This window comes from Corvus brachyrhynchos, unplaced genomic scaffold (assembly GCF_000691975.1).
Source record: "Corvus brachyrhynchos isolate BGI_N302 unplaced genomic scaffold, ASM69197v1 scaffold30, whole genome shotgun sequence".
Classification (NCBI taxonomy): Eukaryota; Metazoa; Chordata; class Aves; order Passeriformes; family Corvidae; genus Corvus; species Corvus brachyrhynchos.
Genome location: NW_008235742.1, coordinates 1,762,792 through 1,785,792, shown reverse-complemented (window position 1 = coordinate 1,785,792; position 23,001 = coordinate 1,762,792). Strand labels below are relative to the sequence as shown.

Genomic DNA, 23,001 nt, shown 5'->3' with positions numbered 1-23,001 from the left:
TGACAGCATAGATTCTTAAGGGGAAAACAAGCAAAAAAAACCCAAACCCAAACATCTCAAGTCAAAGCAATAGTATATACCTAGATCTAGCTTAGATATATTAAGGTCTAGTCCAATAAATATGAGTAGTGTGTGCATGAATAGGAGAGTTTCACTTTGGTGTGGATTAAGGTCTGGATCTCCTGACTTTAGCTCCTCAGCACTTCCAGTTGATCTTCATGAGCAAAGCCCCTTCTCCAGGACCCTTTTGTTGCTTTCTTTGGTGTGTCTTCTGCAAGTAAAAGTCCTTCTCATGGCAAACCTGACTTCTTTGTTTCTAAGACAATATATGAGAGGATTCAGAAGTGGCACAACCACCGTGTACAGGACTGATACCAACTTGTTAGCACGATAGGTGTACATGAGCTTGGGACGGCTGTAAGTGAAAAGGGTGGTGGAGTAGAACAAAATCACCACGGTCAGGTGGGAGCTGCAGGTGGAAAAGGCCTTTTGCCTCCCCTGAGAAGAAGGAATCTTCAACACGGTGAACATGATGCAAATGTAGGAGGCCACCACAATACACAGAGGTACCATGATAACCATCAGAGCCAAGATGAAGTCCACTAGCTCAGCCAAAGAGGAATCGCTGCAGGAAATATTCAGTAGGGGTGAAATATCACAGAAATAATGATTGATTTTGTCCACATCACAGTATGAGAGCCGGGCTATAAAGCTCAGCTTGATGGAAGAAGTGGTCAAACCACACATCCAACAGCCAGCTATCAACTGAGCACAGAACTTGTGACTCATGATGAGTGGGTATCTGAGAGGTTTGCATATGGCCACAAAGCGGTCGTAGGCCATAACAGCTAACAGAATATACTCAGTACAAACAAAAGTCACAAAGAAATACAACTGTGTCAGGCAGCCCTGGAATGAGATACGTTTGTCATGAGAAATGACATCTACGATCATCTTTGGCTCAATGACAGAAACATACCAGATCTCCAAGAAAGACAGACTCCCTAGGAAGAAATACATGGGGTTTTGCAGACCCTGGTTGTTGCGGATGATGAGAATGATAAGGAAGTTTTCCAACACAGTTAATAAATAAACCAGAAGTAAAGTAGAGAAAAGGAGCAGCTGCAGTTCAGCAGTGGTGGGAAAACCCAGGAGAATGAAATACATTACTTTGGTTTCATTCCTCCCACCCATTCTGTAGCAGAAAGATGAACCTTATCCACCTGCAATAAATTAATACAATCACACCTAACTACTCAGGCTTAAATTCACAGCCATATGTTACACCACCACTTAAAGACACTGTAAAAGTTCAGACATTTTGTTGCTTGATTTTTAGACATTAATTTTGTGAAATTTATCTGCTCAATTCAGAATTTTTCATTTTAAAAATTAAATCATGCTTTTTACTTTACATTTCATAGAGATAAATACATATTAGAAGCTTATCTCATCTAAGACAAAGGTCTAAAATAAGCCAGATGAATGATGCTATTATATTATCCATCCAGTATAAAGAAATGATAGGTTATGAGCTTATAGATAGACATTCACATTGCCAGTGTTTTAGTTTCTACATTTAAACATTTCTAAAGTTATATGATGTATATTCCATGAACTGTGAGAGAAATGTGAAGTACCACAAGGATATATTCATTTTGGTATTAAAAAACCCTCCAAACACATCTGAAGGACCCCACTATAGAAGGTTTCTATATCTAGCTCAGAAAACACTTACATCTACACAAAGTCTGTTGAGATAAAAGGTACACATAGCATCCCAGATACAACATAAGTGCAAGCAAATTATAATTCTGGGTCTGCTTTGTTTGCAACTAACTCAGATTAATCCTTCAAAAATAAGAATGGCTCAGCCTGTGCTATTAAAAACAAAACTGTTCTCAACCTTCTGTGGAGGGAATCCACCGCCTTAGTTGATCCTGGAGAATATGATCAGTAGGGTACAGATGAAGTGTAGACTGGTATGTCAGTTGGGTGATTTATAAATCAACACAGATAAATCAACACTTGGTTTATGTTTGGTGTCTCATGAGATCTGATTTAGAAATTACAGCTAGCCTCCCAATGGAAGCAATCACAGGAAGAGGAGGGATGTTATTGTTTCCTCTGTGATTCCATGCAGAGTAGAAGCAAGAAGCTCTGAAGATTTTTTTCTGAGACACTGAACAATGAAAAAATACCAGTAAGTGCCTACTGATTTTTATAGGGCAGAGGAAAATAAAAGCATACCCTGAGGCAGGGGATATGGCAGTCTTTTACCAAAAGGTAATCTAGAAAAATATTCTAGTACCCTAATCTAAATCCGTAGCCTTAACTGGTAATCGCTTTTGGAGTAAGTGATTTTGGATAAGTGTAGTTTCACCTACACTGGAGTTATTTGTACAATCTTCAGATACACAAACAGCCAAGCTATGCATTTTCTGAATAGTAAAATGCAGTACAAATATGTTCAGAGCAAAAGGAGGATCCGAGATGACATTGGTCTGTTACCTGAGGAGCTCAGCTGCCCCCCAAACAGGGCTGAGGTGCTGCTGCAGGATTTTGTTGCACGAAGAACACAAAACTTGCTCTGGTCTCCTCCATACTGCCAAGTGGGAGCAGTCCCTGGACTCAGCTATTTGTAAAATCACCTTCCAGTTGGTCTCATATGAGGCAGATATCTTAAGCCAAAACCATGATTAAAATTATATTCATACAGAGAGAATAATGGAAGTTTAGCATCTGGGAGAGTTGGAACTACAGAATTTATTTGGCTGTTGGATCATAGAGTTTGATTTAATTTGCAAATATGTTAAAATCTAGTGATATTTGATATACCTTATGGTATGTTGGCTGAATTCTAGCTACTGGCCAAAGCCATGTGTGCATTCTCAGGAATGTAAGGGCATCTCATGAAGAAGGCAACTTTAAAATAATGTAAGTGCATGGAGAAGGAAGAGTAGTGTTGTCAGAAGCACGAGTGTTACTTCTTCCCTCATTTCTGTTGGGCTGGTGAGGGTCCAAATACCATGGATCAATTTTGGGATCTCTGCAATTCAAGGAAAATATGGATAAGCTGGAGAGGTGCTTACTAAAGCCTGCTAAGATGTGAGGACATGGCATGGGTACATGCACCATGAGAAGAAGTTGATGTAGCTGGGTTTGTTCAGTGTGGTGTACTGGAGGCTGTGCTGTGGTCGAACAGGTACAAGGTATAAAAAGGGACAAAGGCAATGATTTGCAACTCAGTAGGGTTCCATAATTGCTTCCCTGCTATTTAGGCCATTAGAAGATATGAGGTCAGAAGAGTGCTTAAACAGTCTCCCAGAGAGATTGTTGTACTTCTGATGTTTTCAGATCTCAGCTAGACCGAGCCTCAGCTGACGTAATAGAGAGATGGGGAGCGTTATGCTATAAAAGGGAAGTCACATTATAAATATATTCACATCTGGAGTACTGCATCCAGTTCTTGGCTCCCCAGTGGACGAGTGATATGGAAATACTGGAGAGCACCCATTCCCTGGATAGTATTGAACGTATTGCTCGTGTGCCAAAACCTACTGAGTGGGTAGCTACAGCCAGATTCAGCTCCCTAAACACCAATTTCTATTGCAGTTTGAGATGCCACAGGCTTTTCCATTTGACATCCAGATCAAAGAACCATACAAAAACTTAGGTTGGAAGGACAGAATTTTACTTGCGGACTTTTTTAACTCACTCTGCTGTCACAAACGGTTCAGTGGGGTCAGGTTTTTCAAGGACTTGTCAGGTCAAGCATTGAAAAGCTCAAAAGACAGAGATTTCATTACCTCTCTGGGACTGTGTTGTGGTGCTTAATCACTCTGATCAATTTTGTTTGATTTTTTTCTTTTTTTGGACTATCTTATCTGAATTTAATTTGTTGTAACTAGTTCCTGTTGCTTTTCTCTTTTCAGGTGTGGTTCATGATCTCCTGTCACAGCTATCTAAAGTGACTGTTATTATCTGAATGACTGAAGTTCCCATCCTCATTCCTGTGAAGAAAGTTGACATAACCATTTATTTGGTGCCTCAAGTTCTTGAATCGTAGTTTCATGTTAAGTTGAATCAAGGTCAGAATGCAATTTTGTTCTTTGATGCACACCAAAAAAATACATTAAGACAAGGCAATTATGTTTATTGCCTTTTCTGCTCCTCAGGAATGATGTGTGACGTGTTCAGTAGAGCCACCTTTCACATTTGCATAGATTAATAGATTTTAGCTGAACATGCAGACTGACTCGGGAGAAGGAATTCTTAACCACTGATGTTGAAAGAAAACCCTAATAACCATTTCTGTCAAAGTAAAAATCTTATTAGACTTTCATAGGATTCAGACAAATTCAGTCTGAAGGTTATCTTCCAAGCATCACAGATCTGATGCAGAAACTCTGGAGACAGCGGCCCTGCTACACAAGACCTTCAGCAAAGTGTCCTTCACTTCCTGGTTCCTCAGGCAGTAAATGAATGGATTTAGCATTGGAGTGACTATAGTATAAATTATGGAAAGCAGCTTGTTGAGATCCAAGGAGTTTATACTCCTGGGCCGGGCGTACATGAAGAGTGTGGTTGAGAAGAAAATGATGACCACAGCCAGGTGAGAAGCACAGGTGGAGAAGGCTTTCTTCCTGTTCTGGGCCATGGGAATGAGCAAAATGGTGCTGATTATGCAGATGTAAGAAATTATGATGACAGAGAGGGGGATCAACAAAATAAGCAAGGCCGAGACAAAGTCCACCATCTCTGCAACTCGCCGCTTGGTGCAAGAGAGGTTGAGCAACGGGCTGATGTCACAGTAGAAGTGGTTGATAACACTGGGACCGCAGAAGGAGAGCTGGGAAATGAAAAAGACCTTGAGCATGGACAGCAGAAAGCCAAGCAGCCAAGAGCCCACGGCCAGCTGCACACAGGCCCTGCGGGTCATGATGACCGTGTAGTGCAGGGGGCTGCAGATGGCCACAGAGCGGTCATAGGCCATGACAGCCAGGAGGACACACTCAGTACACACCAGGGCAATGAAAAAGTAGAGTTGGGCCATACAGCCTGTGAAGGAGATGTTCTTATTCCTCACCAGCAAGCTGACCAACAATTTGGGAACAGTGACTGAAATGTACCAGGCATCTAGGAAAGCAAGATGGCCTAGGAAAAAGTACATGGGCTTGTGGAGCTGGTGATTACTTATGATTAAAGTGATGATAATTATGTTCTCAGTGACAGTCAACAAATACACAGTAAGGAAAATCACAAACAGCAGAGCCTGTAGCTCTGTGGTGGTAGGGAATCCCAACAGGATGAACTCATAGATGTGGGTATCATTTTCTTGTACCATGATGACCTTGAAGACCTGGAATGTATAAGGAGGAAAAAGGAAAGAAATAGGGAACATTTTTTATTATCTCCCCCAAGCATCCTCTTCATACTGGACTTGCAAATACACAATTTAAGGAGAGATTCCACACCAGTTATTTAATTGACATTCTTTATTATTTAACCACCTCTGAATTTTTTTGTGTCCTACAGCAGGATTGGTGATTCAGATCCTGGCTCCAAGAAAATGTTTGGGCTTCACTGATTTCTTCTTCTTACCCCTATCTTAAAAGACAATCTTAAAAGACTTAAAAGACAATCAAAGGAGAAGAGGCAACATTTTTAAGAGTGCATTGGATCTCAGTTCTGAGCTACCCCCCAGATGGTCACCAATGCCAAGCCATGTGGAGAGAAGCACAGTCTTGCTGGACTCACACACAGCAAACTTGCCTTGAGCTGTTTTACTGTCTCGCTTACTCTTGAATATTTGCAGAAGAAAAGAAGTGTTTGCTCTCTCACACGGAGTACTTTATTTAAAGTTTGCTAGGGTTATGGGATGTATGCATTTTGGTTTTTTCTTTCAAAATTGGAAAGGACCTGTGCATCTGAAAATTTCTCTCCTTTTCAATGGTTTGACTAAAATAAGCCACTTCTCCCCCCAAATAAGTTTTTATGTAGTGTCTTATACTACAATAATAACAATAGCCACCCATAATTTTTCTGCTGCGTTAATTGATAGAAATAATCTTGATTTATCACAAAATACCTGAAGTTTGATGTTTATTCTTCTTCTTTTCCACTTCCTAGGGACGGTTTCAAACAACCTTTTTTCACCTATTCCTGCACATTCCTATCCAATAATCAGCTGACTTTCTAGAATGATGTTCAATATTTGTCATTCACAAAATATTTTTCATACAAAAATTAAGAAAAAGATCCATTATTGTCATGGGGGGAAAAAAAAGAAAAAGGAATATGTATTTCTGTGATTTCATTATTTATTTGTCTTTGAGTTTCAAAATATTTCAAATTTGATTTTTCTCTCACATACAGATAATCTGTGTAGAATCAACCTAATTACATAAGTTACATATTTTATTACAAGTACATCACTGCTGCCAAATAACAAAGTGATGGAATACTAAATACAATTTCATTTCTAAGGATGGCTTTCACCACCTCCCAGCTTTCCATGAGATTTAAGCTGTGGTAAATGCTGACAGGTGAGGCAGGTAATTCATTTTCCAGTATAGCCAGTGGAGATTCAGGCAGTACAGGGAAGAAAACCTAGTTTAAGTGATTTAGTGTGCTATAGAATACAGACCATAATTGAAAAGTACCTGAATGAAAAGGATATCAAGAAGAGAAAATAAAAATTATGGTTCCACATTCCAATATAGGTTTAAAAATTCCAGATCTACCACATAATACCTTAGAATATTGACTGTCAATAATTTAATTTTAAAAGGGTGATTAATTGGAGAATTTCAGGTACCTGTCCTCAAATAACAGGTCACTCTCAGGTGGCATAGAAAGATAACTTCCATGTTTCAAGAATGAAGCTTTTTAGGGTAAAAATAATGGTGAATGCTTTTTACATTCTAGTCCACTGAAAGTGGACTACAAATGTGGTTTTTTACCACATAAACATGTTCAGAAGTACTGCTACTGCATAGAAAACACAGAGAGAGAGAGAGGGAAAGGTTCTATTTAACTTATACTGTCAACAGTGGTCATAGGATTTTTAAAAGCACAAAAAGTACAATAAGAAATTTCCATATTTCTAGATTTTATTAAGTCCAGCTCTGTTTTCCTTTCCAAGCAATCCCCCTCTCTCCTCTCTCACACTTTGAGAAACATGTCCATGTTTGTCTTGAAAACTACTCATATAATCCCAGAATGCCAGAATGGTTTGGGTTGGAAGGGACCTTAAAGACCATCCCATTTCACCCCTGCCATGGGCAGGGACACCTCCCACTGTCCCAGGCTGCTCCAAGCCCCAATGTCCAGCCTGGCCTTGGGCACTGCCAGGGATCCAGGGGCAGCCACAGCTGCTCTGGGCACCCTGTGCCAGGGCCTGCCCACCCTCCCAGGGAAGGATTTCTTTCCAATATCTTTTCAGTTTGAAGCTCTCCCCCTTGTCCTGTCCCTGCAGTTCCTGATAAGAACTTGGAATGCCGTTTCCAAGACACTCACAACTTATGTTGGTATTCTCCGAGTTCAGGTGAGATCAGATGAGAAGAAAGACCTCTAACAAAGCTAGAGAAGAGGAAATTAAATGCTCTTTGTCTGAGCGAGAGATCAGTATCTACACTTCTTTCTCGCTTTCATTGAGCTAAAACCTTACCCCTTTGCTTTTCTGTTTCTCTCTGAATGGCTGAGAGCCGCTGTGAAAGGCTGTGAGCATAAACAGTTCCTGCAGGCTTCTGTCGCTTCGGCTGAGCTAAGATTTCCCAGGGTGATAAAATATCGCTCAATATATTATCCTTCAAAGCCCAAGAGAACTGAGAACAGAATTAGAGGGAATAAATTTCCCTCCTTTTTCTAAACCTCACGGAAGGTGTTGCTCTGCTTGTTTGCTTGTTAATTTTTTTAATGTGTTAACTAGCTATTGTAGCACTATCCATGGGTTTTTTTTCTTTCTCCAAAGTCAGTGCTGTCTATGTGACAAGGCATCAGACTGGAACTCAGGACTCATTTGTACTTTGCTGTTGGCTCATGATGGGTAGCTTTGACCAACAAAACTTCATTCGTCAGTGCCTTCGTTTCTCCATATATTAAATAATTATTACACTGGTCTTGAAAATTACTGGAGGTTCCACAGAGAAAGCAGCACCCAAGCATTAAGTATCAATAATATTGGAGGTGTGAAAGACACCATTCAGAGGGGAAATCCAACTCCCTCCACATGCCAACAACCCAGAGTGAGATGCAGCCCAGAGAGAAGACACGGAAATACAGGTGACAATAGTGCAAATTTCTGTATGTGAACTACATGACTGAACTCCCATTAAAGTCAGCTGGGAGAGAGTCAACAGAAGAGTCTGGACAGTGTTTCACCTCATTCAAGAGTAACCAAAGTGTTTGGGATTCATTTTCCAAAATGTGTGTCTTTTTCAAACACTGTTGAGTGATCTTCACAGCCAGCAGCTCTGCATTTTCTGGGTTGTATTTTCCAGACCGGTGAAGATGTCTTGGATGCCCGAGGCACTAAGCATCTGTTCCCTTCCTTCCTTTATTTATTAAAATAAAGCAGATTTGTCCCAGACATCTATGTGTCGCTACAGTAACTTCAACTCTGTGCCGCTGGAAAATCCATTGCTTGGGAAAGACTTCCTCTCTGGAAACTGATTCTCTTAAGAAGTAGAGTGCAAATAAAGGTAACTCAGGCAGACAGAATGTTCAGGCCTTATTTCAAGGTGTTGTCAAACAAAAAAGGAATATTAGTGCAGTAAATATCACCGTATCCCGCAGCCGTAGGGAGGAGGAGGAGAGAAGATCCAGCAGGCAGGAATTGTGCAGCAAGATTGATTGATTTAATTATTTTACAAACTCTTTTATAGACTTTTTCTTCATAGTCTAATTGGACAAAGGATCAGCCCCCCCCTTGGGGTGATTGGCTAAAATCCTAAAACATCCATTGTCAAAATATTTTTCTACTATACCATAAACAAGACTTTTCAAGGTTGCAGGTGTTTGGTTGTTTACAGAACTCTGCTACCTCTTCTGTGAGAGAGAAAAGTCTCTCATGGGCTTAGAAAATAGCAAGAAAATCCTTGCTAGCAGCATTTTTGTATCCACAAAGGAACTGTGAAGCACTCCAGAAGAGACTTCAGTTAAGCTTTCAGGCAGGCCTGTATGTATTTTAGCAAATAAATTCCATTTCTAACTTAATCCAAGGAAATCTTGAGTTGTCCATTAATCATACCTGTATGCTTCATGCAGAGTTACAGATCCTAGAACTCGCAGATTGTGTTTCATGGAACTGAAAACACACTTTTCTGGACTGTGATACAACTTGTGGTTACTTCAAAGAGAAATCTCAAAGAGTTCACAGCAATACAAGACTGAGCACAGGGAAGACCTGGGTGAAATGCTGTGATGTGATGTGCATATAGCAACCAAGTCTATGGGTCTAATGCCAAGTAAATTTGGTTGGGGGGGGCCATGGATCACTTGGGGTGGGGTGTTATTAGTAGCATACATGTAGACACACTTTGTTTTTGCTGTATTTGTGATGCTCTGATGAAATTAATGTCAGTAGCTGGAACTATGGATAGACATTTGGAGTGGTACCAAGCATAATTAAAGTCATAAATAACCAGTTTTGGACACAGTACTTTTGCATGCCTGGAGACCAGAGCAGGAGGATGAAATTAAGAAAAGTTGGGTATTTGTAAGCCTAATTGTGACCTGCTCATTCTCATCCCACTCTTCCTGCTTCTCAGTATTGTGTTAAATTAATGCTCCTTCAGGGATGTAAATAGCGATAATGCTAGGTGCAAGAGAACTCTGCAAAACATTTAAATAATTTTGCATATGTGACCACTTACCTTCATTTTTATGCCTTATTTTCTTGTTACTATTCACCTACCCTTTCTTTAGCCTATTTTTTTCATTATTTCTCGTACACTTTCTGCCTCCTAGCATTTTAAATTAGGAGTAAGCTTCATTTTTAGGCATGTAGGATATAACATCCTATACATAACAGATTGGCACCAACAGAACAGAATCACCTTATGGAGGTCTTGAATAACTCTTCGTAGACAACTGTATTTTCCATAAGTAAATGAAGAGAAGCACTCAATGGAGTAGCTCTCTTAAGCATCCTTTAGCTCTGGTGTATCTAAAGGTTTCCTTTAAGATTAACTTAATTATGCTCTGAAAGTGTTTATTTCTCTCCTGGGACTACCAGAAGCACTTTCATTTCAGTGTGGTTGGAAATGTCTATATTACAGATACTTTCCTCTACAACAACTCTTTAACAAAAACACCTACATTCAAAAAAAAAAAAAAAACACAAACCAGCAACTCCATATCGGAAGTTTAGGCAGTCGCCTTCTTGCTCATCAGAAATCTCAGTGTTGAAGTGTTAGGGAATAACTGGTTGTTGCAAGTTTCTTGCTGTTTCCCCATTACTCAGGACACAGCACTCCCACAAAAGGTGAAGAACTGGGCGGAGGGCCCTCCTCTGGCCCTGAGCCCAGCTGCTGACACACGGCTGACACACAGAAAGGATTTGCTGTGCTGGTTCTGGTTCGGCAGGGGTGTGGGCAGGGGGGGAGAGAACAGGAGCTGCTGGAGTGTGAGGACTGAAAGAACCACAGGTGAGTGTTGTGGCTGGGCTTAGGCTAAGAAAGGGGTTACAGCAGGAAGAGATGCTGAAGAGCAGCTGACAGCAGGGGATGGTAATACTGACAAACACAGAATGCTACAAAGAGTCTTTTCAGAAGGCTGGCACAAAGGAAGATGTGGCTGAAAGGATGGAGAAGAGAAGCTGACCTAGAGAAAAGGATTGTGACCTTCAGCTTAGAAAGAAAGAGAACTGCACTGGTGAGAAACACGGTAGAAAGCCCAAGGAATCCAAGGAATCCAGGTCAAAAAGGAGAGCTAGACAGAAAAAAAGAGAGAAAAAGAGAAAGAAAGAGAGAGAGAGAGAGAAAGAAAGAAAGCAAGCAAGCAAGCAAGCAAGCACTGGGAAAAAAAATAAAACCTGATTCAGAGAAAATCTGAAATGAGAATTATTGGTTTGAACAATTTAAAGTGGTTCACTATACTACTACTTGAAAATGAGAGCTGTGTGTGGAATATCTATTGTAAAGATGTAGTATCTGTTGTAAATACTGAGATGTAAAACTTTCTATCTAGAAAAACTAATTTTTCTCTGTATTACGTTCAGACCTGCAGTGCAAAACAAGACTTCCTCAATATTTAATAACAACGGTATTTTCTGCCTTTTTGTTATTGTGTTTTCTTTTTTTCACTTTGCTGTCCATCCAGAGTTCACAATCTTTTTTTCAGCACTAGTGACATGGGAATCACAAAATGGCATGGATTGGCTATTCTAGTGACAGAAGGAATCACTGGCGCAATCTGGTGGGTGTTTAACCTTTGATAATTATTCTCAACTAGCACAGATTTCTATTGCCCAGACTGAGACACGTTTCTTCTAACTATACTTATGCAGATACAATGTGAGCATTTAAATTCAAAATCCCCTTTCACATTCAAAAGATGAAAATAATCAAGGTGTGGACACTTTTAATATCTTCTGTGAAATTTAAAAAATATGATGAATTGGGCTCGGTATATTCCTGTGAGCCTAAGTGTGTGTTTTCATGTTTACATCCCACAGTGACACCTCTGTGCTCCAGACCAACACAAGGATCCTGGCACAGAGCTGGAACTCCGTGGAGTTGACTTAGCTGAGTTTATTCTGCACCATGGTTGGCTTGAGTGTCCCTTGGCTCTCATGTCTCTAGACTAGCCTGCTGCAGTAAGGCTTTCATAGTGTGTGTTCAGTGCCCTGGAGCCTGAAATGAGATCAACTGGGCTTAATTCAGAATGCAGAGTTTGAATATTGAAAGAAATAATGAAATATATAATGAAATAATAATAAAGATAATGAATATTGAAGATCTGTTCCAACTGGAGGAATTAGGACAAGCTTTTCACCCACACACTCTCTCTGCAGCAGAGCATCCATCACAAATGCTCACATTTTTGTTGACAGTACAATCACTTCAGAGGAGATCCCACACCCTGGCCAGAGTAAAGTGATGCTGTGAACACCTTGTTTCAAAAGGCAGCTACACAGTCAGTTCCTAGAATCAGCTGAGACCAAACTCTGCTGTAAAGCAGACACATTTTGTTTGGTGCAAGTAGTCTTGGGCAAATCACATCATTCACAGATCCTCAGAGTTAATAGATCTGCAGATAACATGAGGCTAGAGAGCTGTCTTGAAACAGCTGAGCTCTGCAAATCCTCATCACCCTATTGATGCCACACATCTGTATTCTGTTAGGTTCGTTTTATAGTTTCAGTCATAAAGGAAGCGGAGGAGAGGTTGATTTTTTTTGAATCATTGACTCACTGCTTTCTTATCCTGTCCAAGGTACCATCACCCTTTCTCCCCAGCCAGAGACCAGGAACACACAGCCTCCCCTGAAGAGGGCTCAGTCCTGTAAGTTCATTCTTCATGTTTTGCAAGGTCCTGCATGCCTGTCACTATAGGCACGAGGACAAGACTCATCTGGAAAGACTCATTCTTAAGCAGGAGATCCATGCCCTAGAAGTGCTAATTTCCATTTTGAGATAAGCCATCCTGCAGTGCCCAGCTAAAAGGCTCCTCTACTCCTCTACTGTGAATGCCTTGAGCTGGATGAACAGGCTCAGATTCCAGAGACTTAATACGGGGAAATATGAATCCACTGATGCAGCTCCCCCAAAATCATGCAATGAAAAGGCAGCTTAATCCCACCTGGTTTGGTCACCTAGAAGCTGGCTGTCTCTGTACCAGGAAGTCATCCAGGCTTCCTCTGTATTCATTAAAAAAAAGTGGGCCCTTTGGCACGTTGTCTGCTCCCTGTGATTTAGTGTTGTGCATAAACATGATGAGAACAAATGGATTCTGGATATGGAATCAAGAAAAAGTCTAATCTGGTACTTTACCACACTGAAACTTCCTGGGTTGTTAATGCTTGATTTCATTTAACTGAACCATATTTTATTATGTTCTGGTTTTGTCTGATGAATTACACTTTTCTTATCCCCACTGCTTTTTTGACTTAGGTTTCCCCTCGTCATCACTTCTTTTCTTATACACGCAGTTGTGTAACTCTCTAGAAATGCTGCTCTAAGGAGTCTAGCACATATGACTAGGGGAGAAATAAACTTTAATGCCAATGAAACAATATGACAAAAACAATGCATTATTTTTGTAATTAATTTGAAATTTAAAAGATTCCAGTATGAGACAGGATTTTCATACCACCACCACTCCCCCCCCAAAAAAAAAGGTTAATGTGGCACCATATCTTTCTGGTTTCATGTATTTGTGATTCTTTTAATTTGCCTCTATTAGCCTGTTGAATCTATTACTTTTAGTAGGTGTTTCCAGTTTATAGAACCTGTTTTTCCTGCTGGAAAATCTAGGAATCAAGACTGGTGGGTTCCTTTTCAGTGAGCCATCTACAGGAACCTGCACAAGTGATGAGAACGGAGAGCAGTGGCGTCTGCTCTGTGTCCTGTGGACTCCACAGTGCAGGCATGCAGACATAAACCTGTCAGCAAAATACAAACTGTGTGCAAAGTGCTTGGCCTTATTGGGCCAGGCTCTCGCTGTGTAGAAGTAAAACTGAATTTTCCAAAAATGCACCACAGAAACAGAAACGTTGAAAATAATTTAAAAACTGATTAATTTGCATTCAGCTCTAATTACACCAGCTGAGTTGTCTGTTAGATGTAGTTCACATTTTATATGAAGGTGAACTAACACAAATAATATAATTGTATTTGTGATGGAGTCTGACTGGATACTCACTGACATTGTATCCCAGGGCAGTACTGCTGAAACACCTAAAGATCTCTTGTGGGGCTCATCTCTCAGAAGAAGAAAATCTGATATTTTTGTGCTATGATGTATTTATGTGTCTTTTATTTCTCCCTTATTTGCAGAAAAACAGACTTACATGAAACATCTCTAATGCTTCCATGGTAAGTGTAACTCCTCTGGCTTCATTAAGATTGTTCTCAGAAACACACACAACTGTGACTCTGGCACAGACAAGTCAGGACAGCTGAGAGCAAGGCTGAATGAACAGGAAAGGAGAACAGGTACTCTTCCAGAAACCATTAGAAATGCATAGATGAAGAATCTTTAATTTGTTTACTGTCAGAAAGTTTGAGAAATTATGGTGAATGTTGAAAACATTTTGGTTGAATTTTATCTTAATTCATTTTTTGCATCCCCTGTGAGCATTCATCTCAGAAGCTAAAAAACAAGAGGCCTTGGCTGATACTGTTTTTAGTAGTAACAGCATCATACATGATGTGTAAATGTCTGTGGAAGGAACATTTTAGGTCACTGGGATAAATTATTTTCCGGAATTGCCTATTCTAGAGCCATTTACACTAGGAAAAGAACAAAAAAAAAGGTAATAAAAGAGGTATGGACATACTGGAGAGAGTTTAACAAAGGATGATGAAGGGACTGGAGCACATCTCCTGTGAGGTAAGGCTGAGAGAGCTGGGGTTGTTCAGCACAGAGCAGAGAAAGCTCTTGTATCTGCTCTGCAAAGCAGCCTGGCTGAACTTACCAGCAGAGCTCAAAACAACATTCCTTGTGCAAAGGGGATGTTCTTCTGAGCATCAGAGATAACCAGAGTAAACAACACCCTATGAAGCATCAGGGAAATACCTGTCCATCATCCCAAAGGAATTAGAGAGCACTCTTTCAAAAGGATGATGAGATCCACAGCCCTGCTGGGGAGCCTCCATCAGTGCACGAGGCACAGGTAACGAGCAGAAGGAGCAGGAAACCAGGGTGCAATCAGAAAACTGTGGGGTAATTGCTGTCACAGAAACACAGTGGAGAGCTGCACATCTGGAACACTGCAGCTGGGGGCTGGCAGCTTTCCAGAAGAGACAGACTGGGAACAATGGGTGGATGTGCTGTGCTCTGCGTTAAAGAAGGGATGGATTGTGAAAAGCTGCCTCTGAGTAACAGCCACAAACAGCTTTGGAGCTGTTGGGTAAAAACCAAGGATAGACACCTATTTCAGGTGTCTGCTCCAGGATAAGATGACTCACATCTCAGATTGTGCTGACAGTACTTTCTTGACCCCTAGTAATTTCAGAGGGAGACTGGGATGATTAACTCAGAGGTGGATGTCTGTGCTTGTGTTTGTCTTCATGGATTTCCTAGGCCATCTAAACACTGCCCTCATTCTCAACTCCTTGCAGGAGAAGGGATGTGCTGGTGTTGACTCCGTGGTTGGCTCCAATTGTCTGGGAAGGCACCTTCAGTAGAGACATCCTGAATGCTCAATACATGCAGAAGAACTTGGTCACTGGAGTGGTCACTTTTGCTGTCGAAAAGTATTGGTTTGTCATTTATTTCTTGTCAAATAGTTAAACCTCTCACCTGCCAGTTATGCTGCAATGCTGCTCGTGGAGCACAAGTGAGAAACATTCCAAAGACTGAATATGAGCAGCTTTAGACTGGGAGAAATGTGACATGTGAGTGTCACCTTCCAAAGTAAGGCAATTGGTTGTGACATTGTTTTGAAAAGGACAAAAGATACCCTTGGAAATACAACTAGCATTTTGTATCTCAACCCTTGAGATAAAAATTCTAGCTCCTGCTATGATTCTAACAACAAGCTTTCCCTCTATCCTGCACTAAAACATAGAAAGATTCTGTAAAGTTGCTATTTTATTGAGTTTCTCTAAGAGTTTAAAGTTAAAATATTAGCTCTAGTAAAATTATTAATCATGCTGTTACAGCTTGTATGTTCCTGGGGAGGTTCTTTTTCAAGATTCTGAGTAAAGATCTATACTCCCTCTATCTGCACTGGCATCTTAGGGTTACATAGAGACTTCAGGTACTTCAAGGCAATCAAAACTATTTAATTGATAATTTTGACCCTCTCCTATGAACACAGGCTGAGAGAGTTGAGGAAGACAAGGCTCCAGGAACACCTTAGAGCCCACTGCTGTACCTAAAGGGGGCCTACAGGAAAGTGGGAGGGGGATTTTTTACAAAGGTAGGCAGTGACAGAACAAGGGAGAATGGCTTTAAACTGAAAGAGGGTAGATTTAGACTAGATATTAGGAAGAAATTCCTCACTCTGAGGGTGGTGAGGCCCTGGCACAGGTTGCCCAGAGAAGCTGTGGCTGCCCCTGGATCCCTGGAAGTGTCCAAAGCCAGGCTGGATGGGGTTTGCAGCAGCCTGGGATAGTGGGAGGTGTCCCTGCCCAAGGTAGGGGGTGGAATGAGATGAGCTTTAAGGTCCCTTCCAACCCAAACCATTCCATGATTCTCTGTTGATTCTGTGATCCTGTCTAGGAAGTTAGGATGTTACACTGCAGAAAGAGTGCCAGTGTGCAGGTAAAAGGGAAGGATGAGAAGAACTATTTACATTATGGAGTGATATTAGAGAGCAGCAATGAGTAGATGGCATGTGTTCTGTGCATAGTGAAAGCTAAAATGCGGTATCATGTGCATGGGGAAGGTTTGAAGGGTAGCAGCTGTGTTAAATAAAGAGCACTAATGTAAGAAGGAGCAATGAATAGAAAAAGACGAAGAACACAAACTTGAAAAGCTGTCATTCTTCAGCAGCAGGAGCCTCTCTCCAGTCTTTTCCTTTCCATGTCTCTTAGATATGTCCAGTTCATAGAGGGATTCATGAGATCTGCCAACAAGTACTTCCTTGCTGGGCACCAAGTGAATTTCTACTTGTTCACAGACAATCCTGAGAAGATCTCTCACCTTCAGATGGCCCCTGAGAACCACCTGTTTGTCATCCCTGTCCAGAATCACTCGGGGTGGCAGGATATCTCCACAAGCCGTATGGACATCATCAGCACATACATCCACAGCCAGTTCCAGTATGAGGTGGACTACCTGTACTCCATAGACATCCATGTCCAGCTCTTGGCACACATCGGTGTGGAGATCATTGATGCCCTGGTGGGAACCATCAGCTCTTGGCAGTTCACCCCACACCATGAGAACAAAGCCTATGGGACACACCCCGAGTCACAAGCTGCCATCCCTGAGGGAGAATGGGACTTCTATTACACAGCAAGCTTCTATGGGGGAAGCGTGTCCGAGGTCTACAAACTGACAAGAGCCTGTTTTAAAGGGGTGATGGAGGACAGAGAAAATGGCATTGAAGCTCGGTGGCGTGATGAGAGTCACCTCAACAAGTATCTCCTGCATCACAAGCCCACCCGCCTGCTGTCCCCAGAGTACTACTGGGATGCAGAGCTGAGCTCACCCAGCATCATCCAGGTGAAGAGGATGGGCTCTGTGCACAACGACAGCTAGAGGCAAGCTCCTGAAACAAAGAATGTAAAGCCTTTCCTCTTTACAGCCCCACTAAACAGAGGGTAATGGGCCAAAGGAAGTTTCCCTCTCTTTGTAGGACTGCACACATTTTCTGCACAACCTAGCCCATGAAGTGGGTCTCCTTAGCTAGAGACCACTCAACCCAGAAATATCCTCCGTTAGCAACTGTTTTTCCAACATTTTGCTCTTCAACAGTTCTTTCATCTGCATGTTTGCAAGCACAGGCTTCTAGCCATGCTGAGAACATACCAAAATTGACAAGGGCATATTCAAAATGACAGTATTTAGGCATCTGAATAAAGTCAGTTTGCAAACCTACAAACGGTCCCTACAGATTAGGGTGTGCAATTATATTTGTCTTCTGCTGTCTTATATTATTTGCTTAAAAGATGTCCTAACAATATGATAATTTAATAATTTGAACAATACATTACTAGCAAGCTTCAATCACTTACTCCTTAATTTCTGACAAAATGAAAGCCCCTTCCTCATCATTCAAGCTATAGAAGTATCTGATTAATTAAAAACATGTGTGAATTTACAAATCCTAAATGTATGTGGACTATCAAAAGAAAATTAAATCATATTTAAAGGTTTTCAACTTTCCTTTTTCAGTATTAGCTGTAACTTCAGATACAGCAATATTTTAATGATGTAATCATCAGCTGAATGACTCCATTAAAGCTTTCTATTGCTCTCAATAGAAATGAGAATAGACAAATAACTGAAAGTTATGTACACAAGAAAGAACTGGGGCAAACCAATCCTGTCACACTGCTGCAGTCATACCCCTGTTGCTGAAAGGCCACGTGAGCAAGAGCAAGTCCATGTGGTGCTCTTGCTGTACTCCTGTCATGAATGGGTAACTCAGGCTGTCTAAAGAACCACTGCCAAAGGGGTCAGAGAAAGTGCTTCTACTGGAATGTAATGTTGTAAAAATGCAGCTTAACAAAGTTAAGCACAAATCAGAACATGAGGTAGCGTGGCTGACCCATACTCAGGACACATGAGCAAACCAGGCCATGCAGGAGGCTGAAGTGGGTGGGACTCTCTCATTTGTCTGGGTATTACATTTGCTGTAATATCTGTTATGAATGTGATGCTCTTTGCTCCATAAATCTTGTTTGGTCTTTTAATGCTGTTATCTTTTTTATTGCAATTGTATTCCTTCAGAGTGGTTTCCCAGATTTGGAAATAGAACAAGATGTTAACATCATGCTCAAACCTGGCTTGTCCAAAGACTGGGCAGTAAAAAGTTACTGGAAAAGGGCCAGACAAGAGGAATCTGTGTGATATGAAGAGTTTTCAGATAAAGATTGGTGTGAAAGTTCAGCTGAAGCATTCTGGTGAATTGAATTAGTATACTTAGGCTAAAGTAATCAAATAATTTTAGATTAATGGAATGGGACACAGATTGAGCTATAAAACTCAGAGAAAGTCAATTCTGGTATGAACCAGCCCTTTTGAATCACTTTAGAAAGCATAGATGATGATGGTCCAATGAAATGACAGTGTTGAACTAGGTGAGGGGAATAATTTAATATTCTTTTTGCAGCATGGCTTAATCCTCTGCTGCTATCTGATTTCTCAGTCACACTCTCTGCCACTGCCAAACGGGTTTTACACGTGAAACTTGACACCTTGGGAGACAGGACACTGCAAGTGTCCCACTCCCACTTTCCAGTGAAGAACAAAGACCCCCGCAGGTTCTACAGTCCCACTCCCTTGGAACATCCTGAGGACTGGAAGATCTCTTATCCATGCCTGCTCACTCCATGCAGCTTCCTTGCCCAATGCCTCTGGAAACCGGAGAAAGGTTCCCCACCACCTTCACAGACAGGACTGAACACACAAGGCACAGAGAAGAGCTGAGTTGGCAACTCTGAATGAGGGCTACCAAATGCTCTGCCTTAGTAGCCCACATCTTGTTAAGGTAAGAAATTTTGGCTGATCCTTTCACCATGCAAATTTGTGCCTTGTGCTGGGGTTAAACCTGGCCAGGAAAGAGGGTGAAAGGGGGTGGGTCATGGCAAAATGTACTGCAACTGCATGAACAGAACAGACTTCAACAGAGCCCTGCACCTGGGCCAGAGTAACACTATGCAGCAGGACAGGTTAGGCCATAGGAAATGTAATTTTCTATTATTTCCATTCATTAAAACACCTGGCTGCAAGGAATGGTATAATAGAGCGTCTGTGCCGAGTTGCAATTTAACTTTGAAGACGGTATAAAGATTTCTTGTGAGATTTAGTCTTACTAGCTTCCAATATCTAGGTCCATTGGAAATAAGAAATCAATCTTTAAAGGCTAACAAATGGTTTATCCTCCTGGACAATCTGACATACATTATCAGGTCTGTTGACAATGCCAAGGCCTTCCATTATCAGAGATGGAATGGGTTGTGGATATTGTAACTCATTCCTGTGGTATTTTATACAGGAAGAGCTGTAAGGGCCTAGTAATGAGGATGTATAGAGATGCTAGTGAGTGGTTCTGCTTGAGAGGAAGGAACAAAGGACTGACACAATCGTGTCAGGCCAGACAGTGGGTTGGGATATGTCACTGAGTCCCACTGGGATCATGTGGGAGAAAGAACCCAGAACAGAAAGTTAACATGGGTAGGTTAGAGCAGGGCACAAAGTCTCCATCACTCCTAACCTAGGAGTAAGGCTGAACCAGGATGCCTTTCAGAGCTTAAAAGAGAATTGAAGAGGAAAAATGAAACTGGTCCTTTCCTCATGTTCCTTAGTAGGCCACACCACCTAGAAGAGGTGTCTAGGATCTTTTTAGCTCCATGTACTTGTCCACAGAGATTCTGCAAAGGAAAAATTTGTGTCCAGATTTCCACAAACTTGAATATGTGCCAGGATATTATGGCTTAGGCTGGCAGCTGGAGTAGATTGCTGTTGATCCCTTAGCGTCTTTGTATTTAAGTGCTTCTGCTATATAAACTAGGTGGAATAGGTCCCTTGAAACACATCAGTGACAGCTCTGAGGTGTATTGCCACTTCTTTAGCATGAATGGGGTGAGATCTTACTGATGTAATCCAGCATACCTCAACACATGGCTAAGTTGTTGTTACCTGTAAGAGGAAAATACATTATTTCACTTGAGTGAATGCGAGCCAGGTGTCTGTGTTCACACCTTAAGAGGTTCTTATTAAATCTCAGGTTCAGATAATATGGATAATTTATTGCTGTCACAATATTCTTACTTTTTTTCTCCATGCACACTAAATCTACTTGTTTTCTTGAAGTGTGGATAGAAACTGAACATGAATAAGATAGCCCAGAGGAAACCGTATTTTGTTTTGTTGGGGCTTACAGATGTCAGTGAAACAATAGGTTTGAACATGATTGAGATAATGGGTGTAAAATGGGCAGAACAAACTAAACTAAAGAACTAAGAGTGATGAATCTGGGCAAGAAAATTGTAGGATAGGTGACCAACACATAATCTGGACTGCGCTCAGATCTTCAAACTTGGAACAAAACCTGATGGATTAAAATTGAGCACAAACAGTAACAAATAGCACCAGGTCAGAGCAGAAAGAAAAAAAAATATATAGATAACACAGGGACATAGCTTTAAGATAATCTCTGAGTTCTTCCTCCCATCAGGACTCACATAAGTAAATAATTTTGATTTTAAGGCAATTAATGGGCACCAGATATCCAGATCCTGTTGGTTTTGCTCTAATGAAGTAAAATGTCACATTTATGTAATCAAAATAGTTCCACTGCATTCTCTGAACTCTTATTTATTACTGTGATAATAGAGCTATGATATTCACTCTGCCTATAATTAGACTAGGGCTACAACCTTCTTATTATGAATTTTTTCTCAGAAAAGCTTTGTCCCAGGTCATCCATGATTACCTTGGACTACTTTCAAACATGAGTAGACAGCCTATTCCTGAGGAATGGATCCAAGTCCATCTGGTTTAGGGCCAAGAAGCTATCCTCATTTCTGAAGAGGGTAAAATTTCTGATCAAAGAAGTCCCAGATTATAAAAATGAACACCAGAAACCTGTTTCAGACCCTTTTAATTAAGCAACTAATCCATTAATTTATTAATCCTCTATTGTCTTCCCTAGAGAAGAGCGTTGACCACAGACAGACAGGCCAGGGACTTGTGTACCCAGGGTGGGCTAACTCAGATCTCAGTAAGTTCCATGGATCTCACCAAGGTACTGTGTTACTAGAAGTGGACAAATCTATAACAGTAATCTTTTTTTCCTTTTTTTCTCCTTTTTTATGAGATCAGGCAGTTGATTGATTTTTGGAACCATGTTTGTATAATGTCTTAACACCATTTCTCAAGGTCAGGAATTGCATTAGGGCTCAACACACCAAATCAAAGGGCTAGTGTAGGTCAGTTTTGTCATTTTGTTGAACTGAATGGACTAGGGCAAGGCATAAGTACAAGTTATGGTCCATGCTCTCTGTGGGAATCAATTATTTTGTGCTTGTTTGTCTCCCTATTAAAAGTCATGCCACCTTCAGAAATCTTTGGCTTTTAAAAGTTGACACTAAGAGAGTATTGGCACCGTAAGACAAAAGTTTGTGAAGCCTTAGAACTTCTTGAAGGAGAATGGAGAGGCCTATGTAAACTCCATGCTCCTCAAGGAAAAATAAATCCTAAAATTGGTGCATTAAATTGGTGCCTGTTTCATACATAAGGATTTATGCTCCACTTAGAGCCTATAGAAATCTATACAAAACCATTACAAGCCTCTCTATACTTGCAGGAATGTGAAATACAGGTGGATTTGTAGTCAGGGAACACAAGACAGGAATCACGACTTGTTGCCTTCAGAGGTCAGGTTCACTCTCTGGTAGACTCTGTCACCCAAGTTTTTGAAGGAAATTCAGAGTGATGCATCCAAAAGAATTCCCAAGAACGAACCAGTGTTCTCACTGAGGGAACAGGGGGCTGTGCATTTTAATTGGCACCTGGAGGAGGAAAAGGCACGTAGCTGAACCTGTCCAGGGCACTGGAACACTGACAGACCAGAACAGTTCAGCTGGTGAATGCAGAAGGACTGGCTCTGTCAAGGAACTGCTGTGGGTGGAACAGGCCAAGTGCCAAGCTGATAAGGTGGAGCAGAGCAGGAAGTCAGTGATAGTATGAATCAGAATGGAGCAGTCTGTGATCACCTAGCATCTAGCATGATAAATCAATGGCTCAACATGGAAGTTATGGCCTCCAAATAGAGATTCATGCTGTGGATCAGGTTTGATAGGACCAGGGCACAGCAAAGCCAGGCTACTGAGAAAATATAGATGGGGATGGATAAGTAATGAGTGGAAATGGATGTACCAGAATATGGTAGCAATCTTTAGATTGGGGTAGTGGGCAAAATGTAAAGCCAGAGCAGGTCAGCTGTGATGCAGAAGTGAATATAACTAAGGAAGGAGACAGAGGTCAGTCCTATCACACTGTTCTCCACTGCCAATGAATTTTCCAGTATACAAAGCCATCCTCAGAAACGCCTCCAGCAGTGCTTGTGACACAGTTCTGCAAGTCTGCTGAACTACCCCCACATACACACGGCCTCCCCCCATCTCTTCCTTCTACAGTGGCAGCTCTAGCACTT

The 23,001-nt window shown here is 41.2% G+C and overlaps 3 protein-coding genes across 4 annotated transcripts; 1 reads left to right on the top strand and 2 right to left on the bottom strand.

Moving 5' to 3' along the window:
• Window positions 1–216: 216 nt before the first annotated feature.
• Window positions 217–1,194, bottom strand: LOC103624630 (olfactory receptor 6Y1). The gene has a single exon (XM_008643928.1). The coding sequence runs from the start codon at window positions 1,192–1,194 to the stop codon at window positions 217–219; it is 978 nt and encodes a 325-aa protein (XP_008642150.1).
• A 3,193-nt stretch (window positions 1,195–4,387) lies between these two features.
• LOC103624620 (olfactory receptor 6B1) lies at window positions 4,388–5,347 on the bottom strand. The gene has a single exon (XM_008643918.1). It carries the CDS (start codon window positions 5,345–5,347, stop codon window positions 4,388–4,390), a length of 960 nt encoding a protein of 319 aa, XP_008642140.1.
• A 5,186-nt stretch (window positions 5,348–10,533) lies between these two features.
• LOC103624609 (histo-blood group ABO system transferase 1) lies at window positions 10,534–17,995 on the top strand. Of its 2 annotated transcripts, none has more exons than XM_017743214.1 (6): window positions 10,534–10,652; window positions 11,326–11,421; window positions 12,441–12,509; window positions 14,003–14,041; window positions 15,290–15,424; window positions 16,709–17,995. In XM_017743214.1, the coding sequence occupies exons 2-6, from the start codon at window positions 11,357–11,359 to the stop codon at window positions 17,376–17,378; spliced, it is 978 nt and encodes a 325-aa protein (XP_017598703.1). In that variant the 5' UTR covers window positions 10,534–10,652; window positions 11,326–11,356; the 3' UTR covers window positions 17,379–17,995. The 2 variants fall into 2 exon arrangements, with proteins under 2 accessions (XP_017598703.1, XP_008642130.2); XM_008643908.2 differs by having other exon boundaries at window positions 10,540–10,652; window positions 11,347–11,421.
• Window positions 17,996–23,001: the final 5,006 nt, after the last annotated feature.

Bases quoted from the DNA above. Each gene is read 5' to 3' on its own strand.
- LOC103624630 (XM_008643928.1), bottom strand. From the start codon at position 1,194: ATGGGTGGGAGGAATGAAACCAAAGTAATGTATTTCATTCTCCTGGGT.
- LOC103624620 (XM_008643918.1), bottom strand. From the start codon at position 5,347: ATGGTACAAGAAAATGATACCCACATCTATGAGTTCATCCTGTTGGGA.
- LOC103624609 (XM_017743214.1), top strand. From the start codon at position 11,357: ATGGGAATCACAAAATGGCATGGATTGGCTATTCTAGTGACAGAAGGA. The intron at 12,510-14,002 runs GTAAGTTCATTC...CCTTATTTGCAG, and splicing joins CCTGAAGAGGGCTCAGTCCT to AAAAACAGACTTACATGAAA. The intron at 15,425-16,708 runs GTATTGGTTTGT...CATGTCTCTTAG, and splicing joins GTCACTTTTGCTGTCGAAAA to ATATGTCCAGTTCATAGAGG.